Raw genomic sequence first — 23,125 nt, forward strand, 5'->3', positions numbered from 1 at the left:
GGCGTCCAAGCCGTGAGTGGCACAGAAAAGCCAGCCACTCCTGGAGGGCTTGCTATGGAGAAGAGGCGGGGCTTAATGGATGTCCCGCCTCCGATCATCGGGGCCCCGCCCATTCGACGCACGTGGCTCCCTGCCTTCCTGGATCCGGAGTGACTTCTTCGACCGGGTGGTTGTCTGTGGCGCTTCTCCCATGGCTCCTGCCCAGGCCACGGGGCGGCGGAGGAAAAGGCAGCGGCGGTGCAAGGATCGGGACTTGGACGAGCAGCAGGTAAGGGGGAGACCCCCTCCCTTCGCAGGTGCCGGGGCTTAATGCAAGGATCGGGAGCCTGGGGCCAGTATACAGTGGTACCTCGGGTTACATACGCCTCAGGTTAAATACGCTTCAGGTTACAGACTCCGCTAACCCAGAAATAGTACCTCGGGTTAAGAACTTTGCTTCAGGATGAGAACAGAAATCGTGCTCTGGCGGCGCGGCAGCAGCAGGAGGCCCCATTAGCTAAAGTGGTACCTCAGGTTAAGAACAGTTTCAGGTTAAGAACAGACCTGCAGAACGAATTAAGTTCTTAACCCGAGGTACTACTGTATAGTGGCTTGTCGGACTAGGACCTGGTAAGCCAGGGTTCAAATCCCCACTCAGCCTAGCCTGCCTCACAGGGTTGTCGTAAGGATGAAATGAGGTGAGGTAGAGCCATCCCTGGAGGAGAAGTTGGGACATGAATGGTAAGAAAATTGCAAAGCAACCCTTTGCCCGAAACAAACAAAACAGCTCTTCAGCCTAACCTACCAGCCCTGAGTGCTCACTGGAAGGACAGATCCTGAAGCTGAGGCTCCAAGACTTTGGCCACCTCATGAGAAGAGAAGACTCCCTGGAAAAGACCCTGATGTTGGGAAAGATTGAGGGCACAAGGAGAAGGGGACGACAGAGGACGAGATGCTTGGACAGTGTTCTCGAAGCTACCAGCATGAGTTTGACCAAACTGCGGGAGGCAGTGGAAGACAGGAGTGCCTGGCGTGCTCTGGTCCAGGGGGTCATGAAGAGTCGGACACGACTAAACAACAACAACAACAACAACCTCTCAGGGATGTTGTGAGGATAATACAGGGTGGAGAAAACACTGGGTTATAGCCCACTCGGGGTTGGTTCTTCTTGTTGCTGCTCTGTATTCAAACACTCTCGCTTTTTTTCTTTTTTGGTGTGGTTCAAAGGACTATGAGATGCCAGTTCCATCTTTTCCGGCAGCGGATTGCACCTCGGATGTCGAGCTAGACACCCAGGAAATGGTTCGGGCCCAGAACAAGAAAAAGAAGAAATCGGGAGGCTTTCAGTCCATGGGTGAGTGAGGGAGAGCTTTTTTAATGTTACAAAATCGGCTGTTCTTGTACGCTAGCAGGGGCCAGAACAAGGTTTGAGGTGGCCCGCAGCAAAGTGCCTTCCACTCTCCTAGGGTGGGGTGGCCTATTTATTGATTTAATTTCTATGCCGCTTTGCATTTTTAAGAAAAATCTCAAAGCGGTTTACAGCATATTAAATAAATAAAACATAAACAAAACAATCTTAAGAAAGTCATATATAAAATATACAGTCAAAGCAATATAACGGAAAACTAAAATATTATCTTAAAGATTTCAAAATAAAACAAATGCAGTTGTGGCGATGCAGTGAGGAAGGGATTTTGCCTCAACACTAATGTTAATTAATTCTTTGTAATTATTGTGCTTTGAGGGCTGTTGAAAGAGAAGGCAAATGAGGGGCAATGCTAGTGATTGAGAGATCATTTGCTGAAATGCACCGAAATTAGGTAAGCAGTTCTCGGCACTGCTGAAAATGTTCATTTAAAAACTGAATAGTTTTAGTTCCGATGAGCTGAAAACACTATATCTAATCTCTGTAGCTGATTATCATCCACTCAGTGCTTACCTGATGATTGGAGCATCCTATTCTATGGGGTCTTGCTGATAGTGATCAAAGGCTATGCCCAAACGCCAGAGGCAAATGTGTACACCAGATTCTTTTGGGGTGTTGAACTCCAGTGAGCCATATTCAGAAGTATTACTTGGCAAGGCATGCTATAGATGCAGATAAGAGATTGCATTATAAGGTTTTTGTACGGGTCGTGGGCAGCAGGCAGTGGCGTAGCGTGGGTTGTCAGCACCCGGGGCAAGGCAAGTAATTTGCGCCCCCTAACCCATGGATTTGCGCCCCCTAACCCTAACCCCCGGATGTTGCACCCGGTGCGGCCGGCCCCCCCTGCACCCCCCACGCTACGCCACTGGCAGCAGGTTTCTGGATCAGGCCAAGGGCCCATCTGGTCCAGCGTCCTCCCTGCCCTGCGCTCCAGATTTGAAAATAATGGTGAATTTCAATTATCTGTTTTCCCCCTTAGGTCTGGGCTACCCTGTGTTCAAAGGGATCATGAAGAAAGGGTACAAAATACCAACTCCTATCCAGAGGAAGGTGAGGACCCAGGAAACGCCCTGCTGGATCAGAAATCAAGGGTCCATCTAAGCCGGTCTTTTCATTTTTGCTTTAGAAATATTCTGTTTGTGCATTTCAGGGGGTTGGACTAGATGACCCTCAGGTCCCTTCCAACGCTACAATTCTACGATTTTATGAAAGGTCCCCAAGGGTCATCTACTCCCAACCCCCTACAATGCAGGAATGTCAACTAAAGCATCTGTGATAAATGGCTATCCAACCTCTGTTTAAAAATGAAGGAGAGCCCACTGCTTTCCAAGGGAGGCTGTTCCGCTGTCAAAGAGCTCTTAGTGTCAGAAAGTTCTTCCTGATGTTTAGGGGCAACCCAGCCAGATGGGCAGGGTATAAATATTCGACACCTCCCTTTCCATGGAGGCGCAGATTGCAGCTATAACAAAGGCAGCATTTTTTCACCTCCGCCAAGCTAGGCAGGTGCTTATTGTAACTCACTCTGCATGGGGCTGTCCTTGAGACTGACCCAGAAACTCCAGCAGGTGCAGAATGCCGCAGCGAGACTCCTTACGGGGTCTTCACTTGCAGGATCATATTCACCCAGTGCTATACCAGCTGCACTGGCTCCCGGTGGAGTACAGGATCAGGACCCTCGTACCTACGGGACTGCCTCTCCTGGTATGTCCCACGGAGGACCTTACGGTCTCAAAATAAAAATATATTGGAGGTCCCAGGCCACAGGGACGTTAGGCTGGCCTCAGCCAGAGCCAGGGCTTTTTCGGCTGTGGCCCCAATCTGGTGGAACGCTCTGTCACAAGAGACTAGGGCCCTGCGGGACTTGACATCTTTCCGTAGGGCCTGCAAGACAGAGCTGTTCCACCAGGCCTTTGGCCAAGGCACAGCCTGCCTGACCCCCTCTTTTGGTAATCCTCATAAAACTTTAGCCCAATGGTTGCCATTAATTTGATTTTGAATTGATTTTAGAATGCTGTGTTACTTTTATTGTTGTTAGCTTCTCTGAGCCCGGCTTCGGCTGGGGGGGCGGCGGCATATAAATAAAATATTATTATTATTGTTGTTGTTGTTGGTTGGCATCTCCTTTCTTACAACATGACCTCATTGGTGTGAGTCCTATCCTACGGAGCAGGAGTAAAAGAAAGCCTGTTCCACCTTCCAACTCTACAATATTATGAAATTTTATTCAGATCTCTCTCTCTCTCTCTCTCAGTCTAGCCTCCTTCCCCTCGCCCCAAAATCTGCAGTATGTGGACAATCAAGTTGTTTTTTCATCATCATCTTCATGACATTTTGCGTGTAAACTTGGTTGTGTGTTTTCTAGGCCTCATCCTAACTCTACATTGTAGTTAAGGGTACAGAGAGTTGTGAGGAGATTTCTCATCCTGTTGGATGAGTTCGCACAGTCCCTGACTTCACGTTTGCTGCTGTCGTTCGATTTCCCCTGCCTCCACTCTGAATCAGCCTTGTTTTGCAGACCATCCCCGTGATCCTGGACGGCAAGGATGTGGTGGCGATGGCGAGGACGGGCAGCGGAAAGACGGCCTGTTTCCTCATCCCCATGTTTGAGAAGCTGAAGGTGCACAGTGCCAAGACGGGGGCACGGGCTCTTATCCTCTCTCCGACTAGAGAGCTTGCCTTGCAGACCCTCAAGTTCACCAAGGAGGTAAGCCAAAGATGGGTGGAGGGAAGGCTGGGACAGCGGTTCTCAACCTGTGGGTCCCCAGATGTTGTTGGACTACAACTCCCATCATCCCTGAGCTCTGGCCTTGCTAGCTAGGGATGATGGGAGTTGTAGTCCAACAACGTCTGGGGACCCGCAGGTTGAGAAAGGCTGCTTTAAAGCCTTTAAATCGTTCTGCTTATGGAATAGTTACTTGACTCTTCTTTTGTTTGTGACTGCCTGCACATATTACATGTCTTCTGTTTATGAATTTTGAAACAGTTTGATAGTGTTATATGAATATTGTCAATATATTATTAGCCTTTGTGTTGCTTGATGTGGTTCAGATGGGACTCAAGAGTGGCAGAAAGAGTTTTGGTCACGTAGAAGGCTTTGTGCTAGCTGCATTTAGGCAGTGCTTTATTCCATTCCCCCCACATTTCCTTACTTGTTAATTCCCACATATAGGTACGCACCAGGCAAAAACATTCCGCTTCTCCCAGGCCTTTGGTTAATAAGCCAATCTATGGTCTTTTAAATAGTGGTTTTTGGGGTTGTTGTTTTTGTTTGTTACTGTGCTATTTATTTTTGCGTTTTTATATTGTTAACTGCCCTGGGATCCTCGGATGAAGAGTGGTATAGAAATTTAATAAATAATAATAATACCAATGTAAAATGAATGTTCATATCCGTGCTGTTTCCCAGGGGAAAAAAATCTGCTTGCAACCCTGTTCGCTTGAGAAATTGTGGGAGTTTTTTCGAGTTGCAGTTTAATTAAAAATAAAATAAAATTGGAGCAGTTATCCCAGCATACGAGGGTCTTTGTTGTTTAAACTTTAGCACTACATGGCGGTATATTAATTGAAAAGCCGCAGTTCTGTAACTCAACAGGTGCGGCAGTGCAAAAGGGTTAGAAGACAGGGGAGATGTTCTTGCAGTATAACCAGCAAAATGAATGCCATAAGCCTGATGTCTGGATGCAGCCGCTGAAGCTCTCTGAGGCTGCAGAGATCTATGGACAATGTGCAGTTGACCAGAGGAACATACCGCCACAGGATTTTGTTGCGAGTTTAGCAGGGCTTGGGGTCAAGTGAAGGTGGGCTTGTTCAAGCATGAGGCACATCAAGCCCCTGGCTTTCTTTTGGTTATTAGACAGCTGGAAGGATATCTTGGGACCAAATGCAAGTTTTTGACTGGGTTTTTTTCCACTCTTCCCCCACTTCCCACTACAGCTTGGCCGATACACAGGCCTGAAAACAGCCCTGATCCTTGGAGGAGACAAGTAAGTTTGACCTTAAAAAACACACACAAATATTTTTGACCTGCCCCATGTTTAAGCCTCACAGGAAGTCACATTGTTGAAGAACCAAGGCCGCAGTCACAACATATATTTGAAGCGCTATAACGCACTTGAAACATTCACGGCTTCCCCCAAGGAATCCTGGGAACTGTAGTTCGTAATGGGTGCTGAGTAGTTAAGAGGTCGCCTATTCCCTAACACAGAGCTACAGTTTCCAGAGAAGAAGGATTGATTGTCAAACCATTCTGGGAATTGTAGCTCTGGGAAGGGGAATAAGGGTTTCCTAACAACTCTTGGCCTGAGCAAACTACAACTCCCAGAATCCTTGGGGGCGAGGAGTAACAACTGTTTAAAGTAGTATCATATACTTTAAACTTTTGGTGTGACTGTGGCCTTGAGGTCCATCTGATTCAGCATTGTAACTCATCCCCCTGCCTTTCCAGGGAATGAGCCTTCCATAAAGTTGATTGCTGACTAGGAAATCTAAATAAATAAAAATAAATATCCAGCGTTGATGCTTAAAAGTGCCGTTGATGCAATACATTTTGTTTCTGAAGTTGTGGACCATATGATGTTAAGCAGGCAAGCCATTGTCCTTTCTAACATTCCTATTGTTATATGTAATAAAAAATTATTTTTTTAAAAAAGACGTGACGTAAGATCTGAGCGCGGCAGTCAAAGTTAGGCACAAAGGGGAGGCGGGGAGGTTTTCCTGCTTTCTCTAAAACTAAATTTGCCTTCTGCCTCTCCTCTCCTCCAGGATGGAAGACCAGTTTGCAGCTCTGCATGAAAACCCTGATATGTAAGTCCAGTGATTTTTTTCTGGGGGGACGCATACCCCTAAACATTTTGCGAATCTTCGTACTTTTGTCCATTTACTGTATTTATTTTTCCCAGTTTCAACTATAAAATGGTGATTTTCTTGAGTCAAAATGAGAGTACCCCTAAACATTTTTTAAAGCAAAAAATCCTTGTGTAAGTCTAAAAACTTGGGCCGGTGACTAGGAAACAAGGGGCTCATTTTAACAGGCTTCCTGGGTGCCCCTGCATTCATCCTGATGCCTCTCCCATAACAAGGTGTGTATAAGCCCATTTCGATCTGCCAGGCTGGCACAGGTACAATTCAGTATTCTTTCTGAACTTGTAAGAAAACCCTGCAGCCACTGTGTCCTTTGCTTGCCTCCCACAGAATCATTGCAACTCCTGGCCGGCTGATGCACGTGGCCATAGAGATGAAGCTCAAGCTGCAGAGTGTGGAATACGTGGTCTTTGACGAAGCAGACAGGTGAGTTCCTGGCCCCTTGGGAGAGCGCCTATTTTCCCAGGCAGGAGATCAGGCCACAGCATTCGGAAACGGGAACATAGGAAGCCAGCTTCTGCTGAGGCAGGCCTTCGATCCATCTAGGTCAATATTGTCTACTCTGATTGGCAGCGGTTGTCCAGGATTTTGGACAGGTAATCTTTCCCAGTTTTACCTGGAGATGCCATTGGGCATAGAACTAGGGATCCTCTGCATGCAAGGCAGATGCTCTAACCACTGAACTTCCCTTATGCTGAGTCAGCCTCCTGGTCCATCTAGCTCAATATTCTCCACACTGACTGGCAGCAGCTGTCCTTGATTTGTAGAGTTGGAAGGGACCATGAGGGTCATCTAGCCCAACCCCTTGGAAGCTTTTTGCCCAACGTGGGGCTCGAACCTACAGGCCTGGGATTAAGAGTCTCACACTCTACCAACTGAGCTATCAAGAATTTCAGAGAAGGATTTCTTCTAGTCCTGCCTGGAGATGACGGGGATTGAACCTGGGACCTTCTGTATGCAAAGCAGATGTCCTACCTCTGACTGGTGTTGCTTGGTTCTTCCATTTAGGGAAGAAGCCTGGTGACAGTTTTGGCTTTTTCAGTTGTGAATTCTTGGTGGTGTGTGTACTCCATGTGGAAAAGGAACTTCTGAGCCAAAACAATTCAAATTCCAAGAATAGCTGGCTGGGGTTGATGGGACTTGTAGTCCAAAATATCTGTAGATTTGATGAAGGCTACCCTTTAAAACTGGGATGCTTGGTCTAAACTACAGAGCCTAGGACTTGCCAATCAGAAGGTCAGCGGTTCAAATCCCCATGACGGGGTGAGCTCCCGTTGCTTGGTCCCTGCTCCTGCCCACCTAGCAGTTTGAAATCACATCAAAGTGCAAGTAGATAAATAGGTACCGCTCTGATGGGAAGGTAAATGGCATTTCCGTGCGCTGCTCTGGTTCGCCAGAAGCGGCTTAGTCATGCTGGCCACATGACCTGGAAGCTGTACGCCGGCTCCCTCAGCTAATAAAGCGAGATGAGCGCCACAACCCCAGAGTGGTCCTAATGGTCAGGGGTCCCATTACCTTTACCTTTACCCTATAAAACTATATAGGTTTTCTTTTTAATGAAGTACCTTTTGTCTTTGTGAGATATATATGTTGCCATGGAATTCCTTCCGTAGTGTGTGGCTTTTTAAAAATGAAACTTCAGTTTGCAAGATATTCTTATAGCTTCTCATCCCAACCCTTTCCCTGTTCTTCAACCATCTTTGTACAGTGGTACCTCGGGTTACAGACGCTTCAGGTTACAGACTCCGCTAACCCAGAAATAGTACATCGGGTTAAGAACTTTGCTTCAGGATGAGAACAGAAATCGCGCGGCAGCAGCGGGAGGCCCCATTAGCTAAAGTGGTACCTCTGGTTAAGAACAGTTTTAGGTTAAGAACGAATTAAGTTCTTAACCAGAGGTACCACTGTATTGGAAACCAGAAACTTCTTCCAGGGTAGCGCCACTCTGGAATTCTAAGAAAGCAAATATATATATATATATCTTTTAATGTTGCTGTAAACTGCCCTGGTGGTTTGTGAGTGGAAGATGTAGAAATACTTTGATCAATAAACACACAGCAAACAACTTCCAAAATAGATAACAGAAGAACACTTCGTTAAAAAAAAAAGGATTCTCTGTGGGTGCTCTGAAGTCCTGGGGAAGGGGCTGTACCACCTGCATGTAGAGGGCTGTACCATGTCTGTAAGCCAGGCATTTGCTTGGCTGAATCTTGTTGCATATTTTTTCGGATCCTCTGCCCTGCCGCTTGTTCTTCTCCTGTTTGCTTTCTGTGTCTCCTCAAAACGCCTTTTCCCGCTTACCTTGCCAGGCTCTTTGAGATGGGCTTTGCAGAGCAGCTGCAGGAGATCATCTCGAGGCTGCCTGAGAACCGCCAGACCGTTCTCTTCTCTGCCACCCTGCCGAAACTTCTCGTGGAGTTTGCTCGAGCCGGTAAGGAGACGGACCTGGTCTCGGGTGCCGGCTTTGCGTACCGGAGGCCCAATCTCACAGTTCCCCGGAGAGAGGGATTGACCATGAAAACACTCTGGGAACCGTAGCTCTGTGACGGGAATAGGGGAGGTCTCTTAGCACCCCTAGCAAACAGCATTTCCTGGGATTCATGACTGTTTTTAGTGGTCGGAGAGCCCTTTTAAATAAATCCCCCGGTCCCATTGATCTAGATTGCTGAGAGCATCTGGAAAACACCTTTATCCTCATTCTAGAGTGAGATGTAACCAGGGTGGATAAAAATCAATAATTAAAAATTAAAAAAGCAGATTCTTTTTTATTTAAATCAGATTTTTTAAAATTTAAATCAGATTTTTTTAAAAAAATGCTTTGGGAGGAAAAATCTTTCTAAAGATAGTTTTCTATTTAAGTTGCATTATAGTCCAAAGGCTATTCATCAGGAAACAAGGGTTTGTTTTAAGATTTTCATGTGTGCTAAAACTCAGTCTGGTGTTGTTGTTTTTTTTAAAAAAAGTTTAACTACATCAGTTAATAAATATGGATACATTTGCTATAATGTTATTGCTTTAGTTAAATAAATTGTTTAAATTGTTATTTATTTTTCTCCTTCCAATAAAGTAGAGCAGAAAACTTGTCCAAATATAAACAGTTAACTTATTAAACCTCACAATAATTTCATAATTATCGGTCTATGTATTTCTAATAGTATAACCAAATCAGTAATTTCTGGTATAACTGTAAAAACTACTCTGAAAATTTATTATTCCAAAAATGAAACCTTCATCTGGTTGTAAATATTAAGATTATACCAGCAAGAACGAGTCTTTCTGAAAAAAAAAAAAGATTTAAATCAAGTCTTACTGACTAGTGATTTAAATCGTGATGTAAATTGATTTGATTTAAATCAAATCCACCCTGCTGAGAACACCTGGAAAATCCAGAGCGAGATGTAGCTTCATATTCTCTCCCCTCTGCCCAAACCTCCTTTCTACAGGTCTTACAGAGCCGGTGTTGATCCGATTGGATGTGGAATCCAAGCTGAGCGAGCAGCTCAAGGTAAGCAGGAAGTATGGTTATCTTGGAAGGGGCAGTTTGGGGAAGGGGGGAGGAGATTGACATTGGGATCTGCCGAAATTGGGGAGCGCGGCACACGTGGCCGTTCGTATGGCTTCCCTGTTGCTGCTCCTCTAGTCTGCTTGAGCCAACTTGGCAGTTCTGCTAACTCAGGGGTGGGGAACCTCTGCCTCAGTGACCAACTGCGGCCCTTGAGAGCTCTCTCGGGTATTATTTCCTTGCTGGAGTGTGCCCTTAATATTGCTCCTCCCTTGCCTGAATGGAGGATAGAGAGGAAGCTATATTTTTGTGTGTCTGCCCAGTATCAATGGGCAGGGAGTTCCAAAAATGCAGGCTTTGCCGTACTGACGGATCATTATTATTATTTTTTGGCACTTGTAAAAAATGCCAGTTTTCATCCTTGAGTTTGGGGTTTGCGTGTGTGTGTAGGGAACAAATGAGGTTTTAAAATGGCGGCTTTAAACAACAGTGGAGGTCTGAATAAAGCAGGGATGGAGGAGTACAGAAGATAATACAGGGGCTTGAAGTAGCTGTGAGGAGATGGTAGGTTTGGGGGGAATGTAATGGGGCAGGGTGGGAGGCTGGCAAGCAGTGGGTAAATGGGGGTCATAGCTGTCAACTTTTCCCTTTTCTTGTGAGGAATCCTATTTGGAATAAGGGAATTTCCCTTAAAAAAAGGAAAACATTGACAGCTTTGGTGGGGGTTGGCTAGCAGGGGCAGCAGCCCATGTGTGTTTGTATCTAACTACAGTGGTACCTCAGGTTACATACGCTTCAGGTTACAGACTCCGCTAACCCAGAAATATTACCTCAGGTTAAGAACTTTACCTCAGGACGAGAACAGAAATCATGCTCCGGCGGCGTGACAACAGCGGGAGGCCCCATTAGCTAAAGTGGTGCTTCAGGTTAAGAACAATTTCAGGTTAGGAACGGACCTCCGGAACGAATTAAGTACTTAACCCGAGGTACCACTGTATATCCTAAGCTGCAAGGAGGCATAAAAAACTGCTTTATACCAGATTAGGTTGACTTTGAGTGGTTAGTCTCAGGGCAATTTTTCTAGAAAAAGAGGCTCACCATGAATGCCTCCCTTGTCCTCTTATCATGGCAATGATCCTGAAACTGAGTTTTGGTGAGTTCTGGCTGGGGAAAAAAGGCCTGGTTCAGCCAATCTGTCACCCTGCAGTTGTCAAAAATGTCTTATTGTGGGGAGGGTGTCAGACTGGCAAAGACTGAGCTAGACCCTTCCAAGCTGGGAGAAAGGCACCAACACTGACAATTAAACACCTAATCATCCTCACAGCTGTCTTTCTATCACGTCCGTGCTGATGACAAGCCAGCCCTCCTGTTGTACCTGCTGAGGACGGTCGTAAGACCGCAGGACCAGACGATTGTCTTTGTGGCCACGAAACATCATACAGAATACCTGAAAGAGGTATGCGGCTTGTTGAGTTTTGTGTCATTGGCGGCATTCACGTGGCGATTCACCCCAGTTTTGCTGCTGTCGGCAAGATCCTTACTAATGATTTCAGGTCGGTAGGCATATTATCCTCTAATAAACAGGACTGACATGGGGCTGAGTCTCCATGTAACCCCTTTCATATTTGATGGTTATGTTTTTAAGGTTTCCTTTAAAAGTTGGATTGTCTACACAGGACAGGGACAGGTTGTTGTTGTTGTTGGCCGACTTCCGGTTAGCGCCAGCGCGTAATGGCGGATCTCCCCCGGAGCTCCGGGAGAGATCTGCTTCGTGGGTTCAGGTCCTGCCAGCTACGGCGGAGCGGGGACCCTCAAAAATCACAGGCACGTAGCCTGTGAACCGGAGACTCGGCGGGCACCTTTGCGCCCCCCCGACGCTGTGAAATAGCCTTTTTAAAGGCTGCGGATCAGCGGAGGGTGTGGGGAGCGGTGCCGAGAGTCGTCTTCACCTAGCCTGCGAAGCGAAGCCGCGTCGCCATTTGCGGAGAGCGCTGATTTCTTCCGGTGAATTCGGACTAAAAAGAACAACTATCCGTGAGTAGGATTGACCTCTAAAATATAATTGGACACTAAAATTAAAGAAATTGGGCACCGAGACGGACAAGCATCAAAAAGGAAGTCTGCTTTCCGTTCTGTAGCAAGATCAAAGCGAAAGACATTTAAGCTGTAACTGCTTGAAAAGAGAGCTGTGGGAACTAAGAAATCCAACACCAAGCAAAGAACTCCCTCCCCGAAGGCAGGAGGGGGGGGAAGAAGATTTCTACACAGGACAGGGACAGGTTGTTGTTGTTGTTGTTGTCTCCCGCCTTTTCCCCAGACTCAAGGCGGCTTACAGGTAAAATAGAAACAAGTCAAACCTTGGGGGGGGGAGTCATTAAAAAGTTATTAAACACTAATAAAATTAAAACTATCTGTCTCTTTATATACACACAATAGGCCCACAACTTACACACATGCGCTTTAGGCACATGGCCAAAAAAAGGAAAGAATAGAAAAGGGATGGAGTTTCAGGAAAAATGACTTTGGCAATCCTCACCCATCATTGAAACCAAGGTGTTTTGACTACACACGATTTTGGCTTTAGGCACAGTCCCCAAAACATAGCCCCCACCTAAGTTGCAGGCTTATTGTGTGTACAAGCAAAATATCTATTAAAAACACATTTACAATAAAAGCATCACAGCAGCAAAATGAATTTTCTTCGAAACGATGAGGACTAGAAACTTGCCGGGTTTTAAAAGAAAAGGGTGAAGAAGTTCTAAAGCTCCATTCCCAATTCAGTCCCCATGGACACCTGGGGAACTCGAGTGGTACTTTTGATTTCTCCTTACTTACTGACCTTCAGTTTGCTTCCTCTCACGGATGCTCCTGCAGCTGTTGACAGCCCAGGGTGTGAACTGCACGCATGTCTACAGCTCCCTGGACCAGACGGCCCGAAAGATCAACGTGGGCAAGTTCATCCATGGCAAGTGCTCGGTGTTGATCGTCACCGACTTGGCCGCCCGGGGCATCGACATCCCTCTCCTGGACAACGTCATCAACTATAGCTTCCCAGCCAAGGCCAAACTCTTCCTGCACCGTGTCGGTGAGTTCTTGAGGTCCGGCACCTTGTGCAGCTTAAGTTGTGAAAGCTGCTTTAAGTTGGTTCATCTAGGCCACCATCTTAAGGCTCTGGGTGCAGAGGTGGGAGGAACAACAGCTTGGGTAGTAAAGCATACACTTTTCATGGTGTTTTATGAGTGTTCCACCCCTCATTGGCTACTGTCAACCAGGAACTGGAAGTGCTTGTCAAACTGCATAGGGACTGGGACCCTTTGACTGCAACACATGGGGCTCTGTAGCTGTTCAGCTTTGCCCAAATGGTCACTCTTTTTTACAGCACTGGTTGGAGATTCAAGCTTAGAAGACAGATTAAACAAACCTTTTGTTCCATCCAACATTTATCTTCTCTGTTTTGCTCTCTCCAGGCAGAGTGGCCCGGGCAGGAAGAAGTGGTACGGCTTACTCCTTGGTGGCGCCGGATGAGACCCCCTATGTTTTTGACTTGCACCTCTTCCTAGGCCGGCCCCTCTTCCTTGCCAACCCTCACGAGAAGCCCACAGGTAGGTCTGCCCTCGTTAGGTGGCAATAATTAGCAGGCATGCCCTTGGGAATTGATTTTTCTTTATTGCAAATACAGTGGTACCTCAGGTTACATACGCTTCAGGTTACATACGCTTCCGGTTACAGACTCCGCTAACCCAGAAATAGTGCTTCAGGTTAAGAACTTTGCTTCAGGATAAGAACAGAAATCGTGCTCTGGCGGCGTGGTGGCAGCAGGAGGCCTCATTAACTAAAGTGGTGCTTCAGGTTAAGAACAGTTTCAGGTTAAGTACAGACCTCCGGAACGAATTAAGTACTTAACCTGAGGTACCACTGTATAATAGATTGGTCAAAAAAGGTTACCGCTGCAATTGCTTACAGGGCTATCATGCAATATGTTGCATGTTTTGATCCTTTGTTCTGTTACATTTTGCAAATTTAGAAACCTCTTTATCCCCTGAGGCCATCAAAGCAGTATACAACACAGTTAAAAGAAGACAAAATGCAAATTCTCACAATTGAAAGTGCTTCTACAAATTCTAAAAACATTAGAACCATTCTTAAAGCTGTGCAATTAGTTAGTATTTCATAAATGACTAGGTCACATTCTTAAACAAAAACGTCTTCAGTAGACTCCTCAATATGGTGATGATGGGTGCCTTCTTAATTTCTGTGGGAAGCTCATTCCAGAGGGCTGGAGCTGCAACACTAAGAGCCTGGTTTTTACACAAACTGGGCACACTACTGGGGCATATGATACTCAGCAATGCCCCATCTAAGGAAAGCAGTTCCTGGGCATGGATATATGAGGTGAGGTGGTCCCCTATGTAACCTAGTCCCAAGGTTACAAAAGCCTGCTGGACCAGGTCAGTGGCCCATCTAGTCCGGAATCCTGTTCTCACAGTGGCCACCCAGGTGCCTGGAGAAAATCTGCAGGCAGCAGGACCTGAATCCAAGAGCGCTTTCCCTGCCGCTGTTCCAGCAACTGCTATTCAGAAGCATTACTGCCCTTAACCTTCATGCTTAGAAGCCATCAAAAGTTATCTCTTCCACAAATTTGCCCAATGCTCTTTCAAAGGTTGGTGGCCATCACTTTGGGAGAGAGTTTTAGCTGTGCAGGAAGAAGTTTACCTGTCTTCCCACATTTGTTGGAAGTCTCTGAGTTTCTAGTATTATGAAAGCAAGAGAGTACCTTTTCCTCTCTCCAAAGCCTCACCTGGAACTAACACAACCAGAGCTGGTCTTGCCACTTTCTCCTCTCCCCTCCCAATTTTATACACCATTTTCCTCCTTTTTATGACTCCTGCATTCAGTGAACGACCTCATTATACCCTCGCATTACATTTTTGGTTGCATGCTACACAAAATCAGCAGGATGTAAGCATAAAATGCATATGTATGCATAAAATGCATGCATATGTATGTGGTTAAAAAAAAAGTTTTCCCTCCCCCCCCGGCGATATCAAGGTGAATACCTGGGGAAAGCATATTCCACAGCTGTGGCACCACCACCAATAAGGCCCTTCTATGATAGCCACCCATTCCTCTGTCAGGAGCCCTGAAACAGCTCCCTGACTGCTTCACTTTCCCCCCTTTCAGACACAGACGGCATCTTTGGCCGTGTCCCCCAGAGCATCATCGACGACGAGGAGAGCCTGCTGCAGACAGACCACGAGCGCTCGCTGGAACTGCAGAGCCTCCGGCGAGTCTCTGACAATGCCCAGAAGCAATACCTGAAGTCGCGACCTGCTCCGTCGCCCGAGTCCATTAAGAGGGTCAAGGAAATGGACTTCAGCCTGCTGGGCATCCACCCCTTGTTCAGTGAGTGGCTTACTAAAAAATAATAATTTTATTATTGATACCCTGCCCATCTGGCTGAGTTGCCCCATTCCTAGTCTGCTGCTGCTCCATCACACGGGGGTAACGTTCCCCTCCCTGCTTTGTGTCCCCGAAGGTCTTCGCTTTGAGGGGGAAGAGATGGAGCGGCTGAAATTCGTGGACAGCATCAAAAGTTACCGTTCCAAGGCGGTGAGTGTCGCGAGGGACCCCTAGCAGCAGACCCCATGCCTCTTGGCATTAAGGGAGCCCTGGCACGCGCCTGGTGAAGCTGCACGCCGGTGCCAGGGCAGGGTTTGATTCTGCTTTGCCCTGACAAACGTCGCCCCCCCCCCCCGCTGCTGTTTCTAGACCATCTTTGAAATCAATGCCACCAACAAGACTCTGGCCAGCGACGTCATGCGGGCCAAACGTAACCGGGACCGCCAGCTCATTGACCGGCACCAGCGGAAGCAGCAGGAGAGGCTCTCCTTGGCGGCGGAGAAGGTCCAACGTCTTCCTGTGCTGTCAACCGCAGAGCAAGACCCAGAGGAAGAGGAGGAACGCATTCAGGTAGGGATGCGATCGGGGCTGGTGGGCTTCCTCTCGGCTTCAGGACAGACTGGGGAACCTGTATCCTTTCAATACTACCCTTGGACGCCTGTTCTGGAGGCTCCAACTGGAGCAAAACGCTGGACTACTGGTGTGGACAGACATATTGCCAGCACGTGACTCTGGTGCCCCAAAATCTGCACTGGCTGCCCATAGGCTACTGGGACAGGTTCAGGAATCTTGCATTCTTCTTCAGTGCCCTTAACAACTCTGGTCCAGGACACCTGAGGGACCTCCAGGTTCCTTAAATCCATGCCAGATCATGGAGGTCATTGGGGGAGCTGCTGTTAGTGGTCTCCCAAGGCTTGGATGCATGGCTTATATCCACCAGGATCCGAGCTTGTGGTCAAGCAGTATATAAATTGTTTAAATAAATTTCACAGTTGGAAAATCTGGATTCCATAACTTCTGAACCTTAACGCTAATCTGCTGACCGTGGTGAGGGTCTGAGAGCTACTTTAAGATGGTGACAGTCCCACCACCATCATCACCACCACCATCTCCTCCAGTGGTTGGAAATCAGAGACTACACTTGACGTTGACTTTTGAAAATTATTTTTAAAGGTGGTGGGGGTTGTTGTTGTTGTTGTTGTACAAACGGCCTCGGTCCAGTATACCTGAAGGAGCGGTTCCACCCCCATCGTTCTGCCCAGACACTGAGATCCATCGCTGAGGGCATTCTGGCGGTTCTGAGGTTACAGGGAACCAGGCAGAGGGCCTTCTCGGTAGTGGCACCTGCCCTGTGGAACGCCCTCCCATCAGATGTCAAAGAGAAAAGCAACTACCAGACTTTGAGAAGACATCTGAAGGCAGCCCTGTTTAGGGAAGCTTTTAATGTTTAATAGGTTATTGTATTTTAATATTCTGTTGGAAGCCGCCCAGAGTGGCTGGGGAAACCCAGCCAGATGGGTGGGGTATAAATAATAAATTATTGTTATTATTATTTTACCAACACAATTTTAACAGGACAAAACAATCCTTTCCCGCCCCTTTGAGGAGACATGGGGAGTTTATAGTAAAATTTTAAAAACAAGAAATCCAAAAACATTAATTGGTCAGTACAGCTCATCAAGCAGCATCATGGTTCTAGTCCTCAAAATGTTCGTAGCAGACGGAGAGTTTTGTAAGCTGCTGGGAGATGTGTTTGTGTTCCTCTCAAGCGCGGATGGTGATGTTTGCCTTCTGTGCAGCACACGAGCACTCGCCCGTTGGAGACGGGGGTTGGCGGCCCCCTCAATATTGGGGGGTGGGCTCAGACCCCTGTCCCAAAATATTGAGGGGGCTGAAGCCCCTTCATCCCCTATAGTTGGCGCCCCTGGTGGTGTGTTTGGGGAAAGCGCAGGCCCGATGGCACCCTCCCTGGGAGTAATGTAGAACCACAGAGAACCACGAACCCAGTGGAACCGGCCCGCCTTCCTGAATATCGAGGGTTGCTAACCGTTCTTAACATTTTCACACGCACCCAGGATGTTTTCTCCAGCGTGGTGGGAAGGAAGCGGAAGCAGCCCCTGGATGGAAAGGACAACGGGAAGAAGCAGAGGCTGGCGACGCAGCAGCAAGGAGAGTTCTACATCCCATACCGGCCGAAGGACTTTGAGAGCGAACGAGGGTAGGTGGCAGCAGTGGGAGAACGCTAGCGGCCAGAATTGTGGAAACCTTTTGGGGAAAGTGTATTTCCGAGGTTTGATGGCTCGTAACACCTGATCGGCTCTCTAAACACCCGTGCTCACTGGCTACATTCAAATGAAGGAAATCTGCTGCATATCATCAACATAAGCAAGTTGTGCTTCCTTTTTCTGGTTATTTGGCTATAACTTTTGATAGAATACAGATAATTGAACAAACCTTGTTGCATTCCATTTATTTATTTATTTTTCTTTATTTTTTACCAACAACCAAAACCCAACAGTGAAACCCCCCAGGCGGCTGATACATTGAGTATACATTATCAATAATAACATACTCAAATCAACCATATGTACAACTCTATATACATTCACGCTTTTCGCTCCACAAGGTTTATTTAACTTTGTTGCATTACATTCTTCATTAAATTATCTTTCCATTGATAAATAATTTTATGGTGTTACTCAAAATAGGAAAAAGTGGTGTTATGAGCCATCAAACCTCAGAAATACACTTTTCCCAAAAGGTTTCCACAATTTTGGCCACTAGTGTAGTCTCCAGTCCGAAGGGTCCTAGCTCAGTGGTAAAGCATGAGAATATAGGGCAGGATTTCTAGCTTAGAGACCGGGAGAGTTAAGAGGTGAAAGAATACAAATTATGCATAGTGTGCAGAAAGGGGATGGAGAAACGTGTTCCTCCTTCTCTCTTGTCCCGGGGTCAAGATTCCTATTTGGGCATCTGACTTGGCTCATCCTGGGAACAGGATGCTGGACTAGATGGGCCATTGGCCTGATCCTGCAGGGCTCTGCTCTGCTTGTGTTCTCACAAAATGCTGTCTCTCTATACTGAGTTTGGTATTGTCTACAGAGACTGGGAGCAGCTGCCCAAGGTTTCAGACAGGGGTGCCTTTCCCTGTCCTTACCTGGAGGTGCCAAGGATTGAACCACTGGCATTCTGCATTCAAAGCAGGTGTTCTGCTGCAGAGCTGCGGCTCTTCTCCCAAGCAGAAGACCACCTTTGGCTGCAGAAACTCCTAGGTTCGACCCAATGGCCTCTCCCGTTAAAAGGGTCCAGGTGATGGAGAGAGACCTGTCTCCACTTGGGACCCTAGAGAGCCCCTGGCAGTCGGAGCAGACAGCTTTGAGGCGAACGGGCGAGTGGTTTCACCCGGGGTACAGCTTGTGGCTTTTCTTCCTGACCTTCGCCTCTCTGCCCAGGTTGTGCATCGGTGGGGAAGGCACGGCGTTCGAGCAACAGGCTTCCGGAGCCGTCCTTGACCTGATGGGAGACGAGAATCGGAACATGAGCAACAGCAAGCAGCTCTTGAAATGGTGAGTGGGGCTCATAATCAAAGGGGTTTGCGTGGCTGTGTTGTTTTGTTTTTGTAAGTGGGGCAGGGCGGCAGAAATGTTAGCGTTCAAAAACATTTTTTGTCAACGGAGGGCTCCTAATATTGATATTTGATGGACTGAATTTGTGTATGGTGAATTTATGGCCCCCCCCCCCCGAAGAAGCCCGGGGTGGAAAATGCACCCACAACTGAAAACCAAAGCAATCATTCCAGAATGTTCTAGAAACATTCCTTCATCCCTTCAAACACACATATTTGATGCCTCCCCCTCCCACATTGACTGTGGTTGTGCAGGGGTTGGTTATGGAGGTTTGCCTGTTTTTTGGGGGGGGTTAGTCTTACCTTTTTTATTTATTTCATTTATATCCCACCTTTCCTCCATGGAGCTCAAGGTAGTTTACATACTTCTCCCCCCCCCACTTCCAATTTTACCCTCACAACAACGTCCCTGTGAGGTAGGTTAGGCTGAGACATGACTGGCCCAAGGTCACCCAGTGAGCTTCATGCCTGAGTGGGGATTCGAACCCTGCTCTCCCAGAGTCCTAGTCCGACACTCTAACCACTACACCATACTGGCTCTTGAAAGGGGGGGGGGGGAAGATGTAGGTATTCTGCCTGTTTGTGGGGAGGAGAGCGGTGGCGAATCTGAGCACTTCCAGTTTCTGTGCCATGAAAGGGGTATTTTGTGGTGCCCACAACAGTTCCTTAGATTTTCAAATGGGACTTTGGGCACCAAACAGCTTGGAGTAGGAGCTGTGCTGTACAGCGAGCTTATTCTACATAAGATCATTATGTAGCCCAAACAGCACCATCTGGATGGTATCGGCAGGTTTCGAAGATTTTCAGAAATAAGATTTTTAGCTCGGGGAAATCCTGACGAAACAGCTTACTTGAGGACTTCACTTGCTTACGGAAAACGTCTGGCTGTTCGGAGGGTAGGGGGAGAAAAACAGGGGTTTTAACGTGTGTGTGTGTGTAAGTAATGGAGTATTCTGGATAACGGCCTGGCTGGCTGCAGGAGAACCCCCACAATGCACCTTCCTGTCTCAGATCTCATTTGGTAATCTCTACAGTGAAGTCGGTGCTATGTAGCAGCAAGGACATCACAATGTGTGTGTATGTGCACCCGCGTGCACAATCACCACTATTCTCAAATGACCTTGAATGGTTTTATCGTTAATCATCATTAGGTTTCCAAGGTTTGGCATGGGCGGGTAACCTTTAACGGTAACCTATTACTTCAGTGAAAGCTTGATTAACAACAAACATCGTCTTATACTTCCCACAATGAGCTACTAATAATAAATTTGGTGGGCTGTTGGGGGCGGGGGGGACACAAGGCCATCTGTTGATACATAAAACATTAGCCTGGGTTTCCAGTCAGCCTTTGCTAGGTTGCTCTGAAGCTGCTTGTGTGCCATTTTGCGTTTGTAGCCAGGATTGTGACAGCCTAAGCACTCTCAGTACCCTGAACAAACAGCTCCCACAATTCTTTGGGGGGAAGCCATGACTGTTTAGAGTGATATTGCACCGCTTTCAATGTGTGGCGTGAATGGGGCCTATCTTAAGATGCACGTTAACTGATAGTTAGTGTATCCATAATGCAAACTGATGGTGGCTTCTTTTTTTCTTATTATTATTCATAGATAATTATTTTCTTTTAAAATTTTCCCTTCCTTTTTTTATTTGCAAGTACAAATTTTTCTTTCAAAGGGGTGAGCAGTTCCAAAGTTCCCTCCATTGAATGACAGGGGTGGGACCCGAAAGCAAGGGTTGGGGAGACCCATCAGATGTTGCAATTGCCCTCATAGCTGTCAACGTTTTCCTTTTTTTAAGGGAAATTCCCTTATTCCGAATAGGATTCCTCGCAAGAAAAGGGAAAAGTTGACAGCTATGATTGCCCTCCCAACGCCCGCTGAGGCTGCTGGGAGTTGGAGTCCCAGCGACATCTTGAACGAGCACCAGGCCTAGCTGTTCCTGCCCTATAAGACTTTCCATCAGTTCAGCCAACAGGTGGTGGTGAATTTTTTTAATTAAATCTGTATACCGCCGTTCATCCGCAGATCTCGGGGTGGCTCACAACACAAATGTACAAGATGAAAACACAAAATACATAATCAAAACAAGAACAACAAAAAAACCACACAATCCAGTAAAACCTGCTCAGCCCCCCAAACAGTCCCTTCCCCACAAACGCATTTAAAGGGCATCAGATGTCAATTGGCCAAAGGCCTGGTTGAAGAGGAATGTTTTCGCCTGGCGCCTAAAAGTGTATAATGAAGGTGCCAGCCGAACCTCCTTGGGGAGAGCATTTTGCTCTACAGTGGTACCTCGGGTTACAGACACTGCAGGTTACAAATGCTTCAAGTTACAGACTCCGCTAACCCAGAAATAGTACCTCAGGTTAAGAACTTTGCTTCAGGATGAGAACAGAAATCGTGCAGCGGGAGGCCCCATTAACTAAAGTGGTACCTCAGGTTAAGAACCGTTTCAGGTTAAAAACGGACCTCCAGGACAAATTAAGTTCTTAACCCTAGGCCCCACTGTATTTGTGTTTGTGTCTCTCTCTCCTCTTCTCCAGGGATCGCAAAAGGAAGAGGTTTGTGGGGCAGACGGGCCAGGAAAATAAGAAGAAGATCCGAACGGAAAGTGGTGCCTACATCAGCAGCTCCTACAAAGGCAACCTGTATCCTTCCAGCTGCAAATGGCACCATGGTAGAGCATGCAGTGGATGCCAGGTCCATCCCAGACAGGGCCAGGGGAAGAATCCATGTCTGAAATCCTGGGCAGCTGCTGCCAGTCAGTGATGACAACACTGAGCTAGAGTGACCAATGACCCGAATCAGTATAAGGCAGCTTCCTATAGAATTCCTGTGTCGTACAGAAGGGTGGAGAGGGCGAACAGATAGGGGCCACATAGCTGTTGGTTTGGGGATAGAGGAAATGAGCCTGGAGAATAGATTATTGAGGACAGGAGGTGATATTATTATTCTTCGGAAGCCGAAGCGCTGTCATATCAAAGAGGGCAATGGCTTGTTCTGAACAGTGGTACCTCAGGTTACAGACGCTTCAGGTTACAGACTTCGCTAACCCAGAAATAGTGCTTCAGGTTAAGAACTTTGCTTCAGGATGAGAACAGAAATCGTGCTCCGACAGCGCAGCGGCAGCAGGAGGCGCCATTAGCTAAAGTGGTGCTTCAGGTTAAGAACAGTTTCAGGTTAAGAACTGACCTCCAGAACGAATTAAGTACTTAACCCGAGGTACCACTGTACTAGATTATAGCAGGGTAGATTTCAGTTGAACGAGAGGAGAAGCGTCTTAATGTCGAGAGAAGTTTGGCAGGGGCAGCAGTTCCCCACAAGACCTGCTAAAGAGTTGCTGCTGCCCTCTCAAGCTCCTCAAGCACTCACTGGGAAGCCATCTACTCTTTCGATGAGGTTGGGGAGAAAGGGTGCCTGGTGAGCAAAGCAGCCTACGGTCCATATTGGCACGCTGCGTGGAAAGAGAATTGATTGTGTGGTTTCCTGACCCGGCATACCCCAGCTACGACAAATGGAAAAAGAAGAACAAGATAGACGATCAGGATTCGGACTCAGATCGGGAAGGAGAGCGCAGAGCCGGGAAGAAGCGGAAAGGGAGGGGTGAGTTTTTTCCCAGGGAGGGGACATGGTATATGAGTGGTTTCCCCTGGCTGCCTCTGAAGCAGTGCACAGGTCAAAGGGGGACGAATTGTGTGTCTGTGTAGTTTCCCCTGGCTCCCTCTTACAACTTAAGAGTCTATTTCAGCATCCCTAAAGAAAAGGCATTATGGACCATATTTCCTTCACCCTACCACTTTTGGCAGGAGGTGGAAAATAGGCCCATCTTTTAAGGTAGAAGTCAAAACATTTTGCTCTTGGGAGAGGTCGTCATGTTGGCATATGGAGAAACATGTTTGAGGCAGGGTAGTTCTTCAAGCTTTCAAGTCTTCTGGGAATCCTAACAGCAGCTTGTGGACCTAATAATAATAATAATAATAATAATAATAATAATAATAATTTATTTATACCCCACCCATGTGGCTGGGTTTCCCCAGCCACACTGGGCGGCTCCCAACAAAATTAAAAATCACATTAAAACATCAAACATTAAAAACTTTCCTATATAGAAAGGTTATATAGTTACTCATCTAAAGGTATGTCTTCTAAAGGTTATATAGTTACTCATCTCCTTGACATCTGAAGGGAGGGTGTTCCACAGGGCGGGTGCCACTACCGAGAAGGCCCTCTGCCTGGTTCCCTGTAGCTTCACTTCATGCAGTGAGGGAACCATCAGAAGGCCCTCGGTGCTGGCCCTCAGTGTCTGGGCTGAACAATGGGGGTGGAGATGCTCC

At 47.0% G+C, this 23,125-nt stretch overlaps 2 protein-coding genes across 6 annotated transcripts in view; one reads left to right on the plus strand and one right to left on the minus strand.

Annotated features, from left to right (window-relative positions):
- Positions 1-23,125, plus strand: part of DDX54 (DEAD-box helicase 54) — a 23,700-nt gene continuing 575 nt past the window's right edge. Inside the window, exons 1-19 of the mRNA XM_083589963.1 lie at positions 1-268; positions 1,207-1,333; positions 2,385-2,455; positions 3,921-4,109; positions 5,339-5,388; positions 6,167-6,208; positions 6,596-6,691; positions 8,575-8,696; positions 9,709-9,770; positions 11,092-11,223; positions 12,642-12,852; positions 13,235-13,369; positions 14,949-15,170; positions 15,304-15,377; positions 15,537-15,737; positions 17,243-17,385; positions 18,620-18,733; positions 21,335-21,439; positions 22,297-22,394. Coding sequence (XP_083446089.1) covers positions 80-268; positions 1,207-1,333; positions 2,385-2,455; positions 3,921-4,109; positions 5,339-5,388; positions 6,167-6,208; positions 6,596-6,691; positions 8,575-8,696; positions 9,709-9,770; positions 11,092-11,223; positions 12,642-12,852; positions 13,235-13,369; positions 14,949-15,170; positions 15,304-15,377; positions 15,537-15,737; positions 17,243-17,385; positions 18,620-18,733; positions 21,335-21,439; positions 22,297-22,394 — 2,383 coding nt within the window. The 5' untranslated portion in view covers positions 1-79. The remainder of the gene's footprint in view (positions 269-1,206; positions 1,334-2,384; positions 2,456-3,920; positions 4,110-5,338; positions 5,389-6,166; positions 6,209-6,595; positions 6,692-8,574; positions 8,697-9,708; positions 9,771-11,091; positions 11,224-12,641; positions 12,853-13,234; positions 13,370-14,948; positions 15,171-15,303; positions 15,378-15,536; positions 15,738-17,242; positions 17,386-18,619; positions 18,734-21,334; positions 21,440-22,296; positions 22,395-23,125) is intronic.
- Positions 19,086-23,125, minus strand: part of CFAP73 (cilia and flagella associated protein 73) — a 15,915-nt gene continuing 11,875 nt past the window's right edge. For 2 of the 5 annotated variants that reach the window (XM_083590443.1, XM_083590441.1), the window contains one exon: positions 22,401-22,750. The gene's annotated coding sequence lies outside the window, so the exon portion shown is untranslated. Of the gene's footprint in view, positions 22,751-23,125 lie in introns of all 5 variants that reach the window. The other 3 variants (XR_014542433.1, XR_014542434.1, XM_083590442.1) reach the window with 3 other exon arrangements.

This window comes from Podarcis filfolensis (assembly GCF_964270895.1).
Source record: "Podarcis filfolensis genome assembly, chromosome: 16".
Classification (NCBI taxonomy): Eukaryota; Metazoa; Chordata; class Lepidosauria; order Squamata; family Lacertidae; genus Podarcis; species Podarcis filfolensis.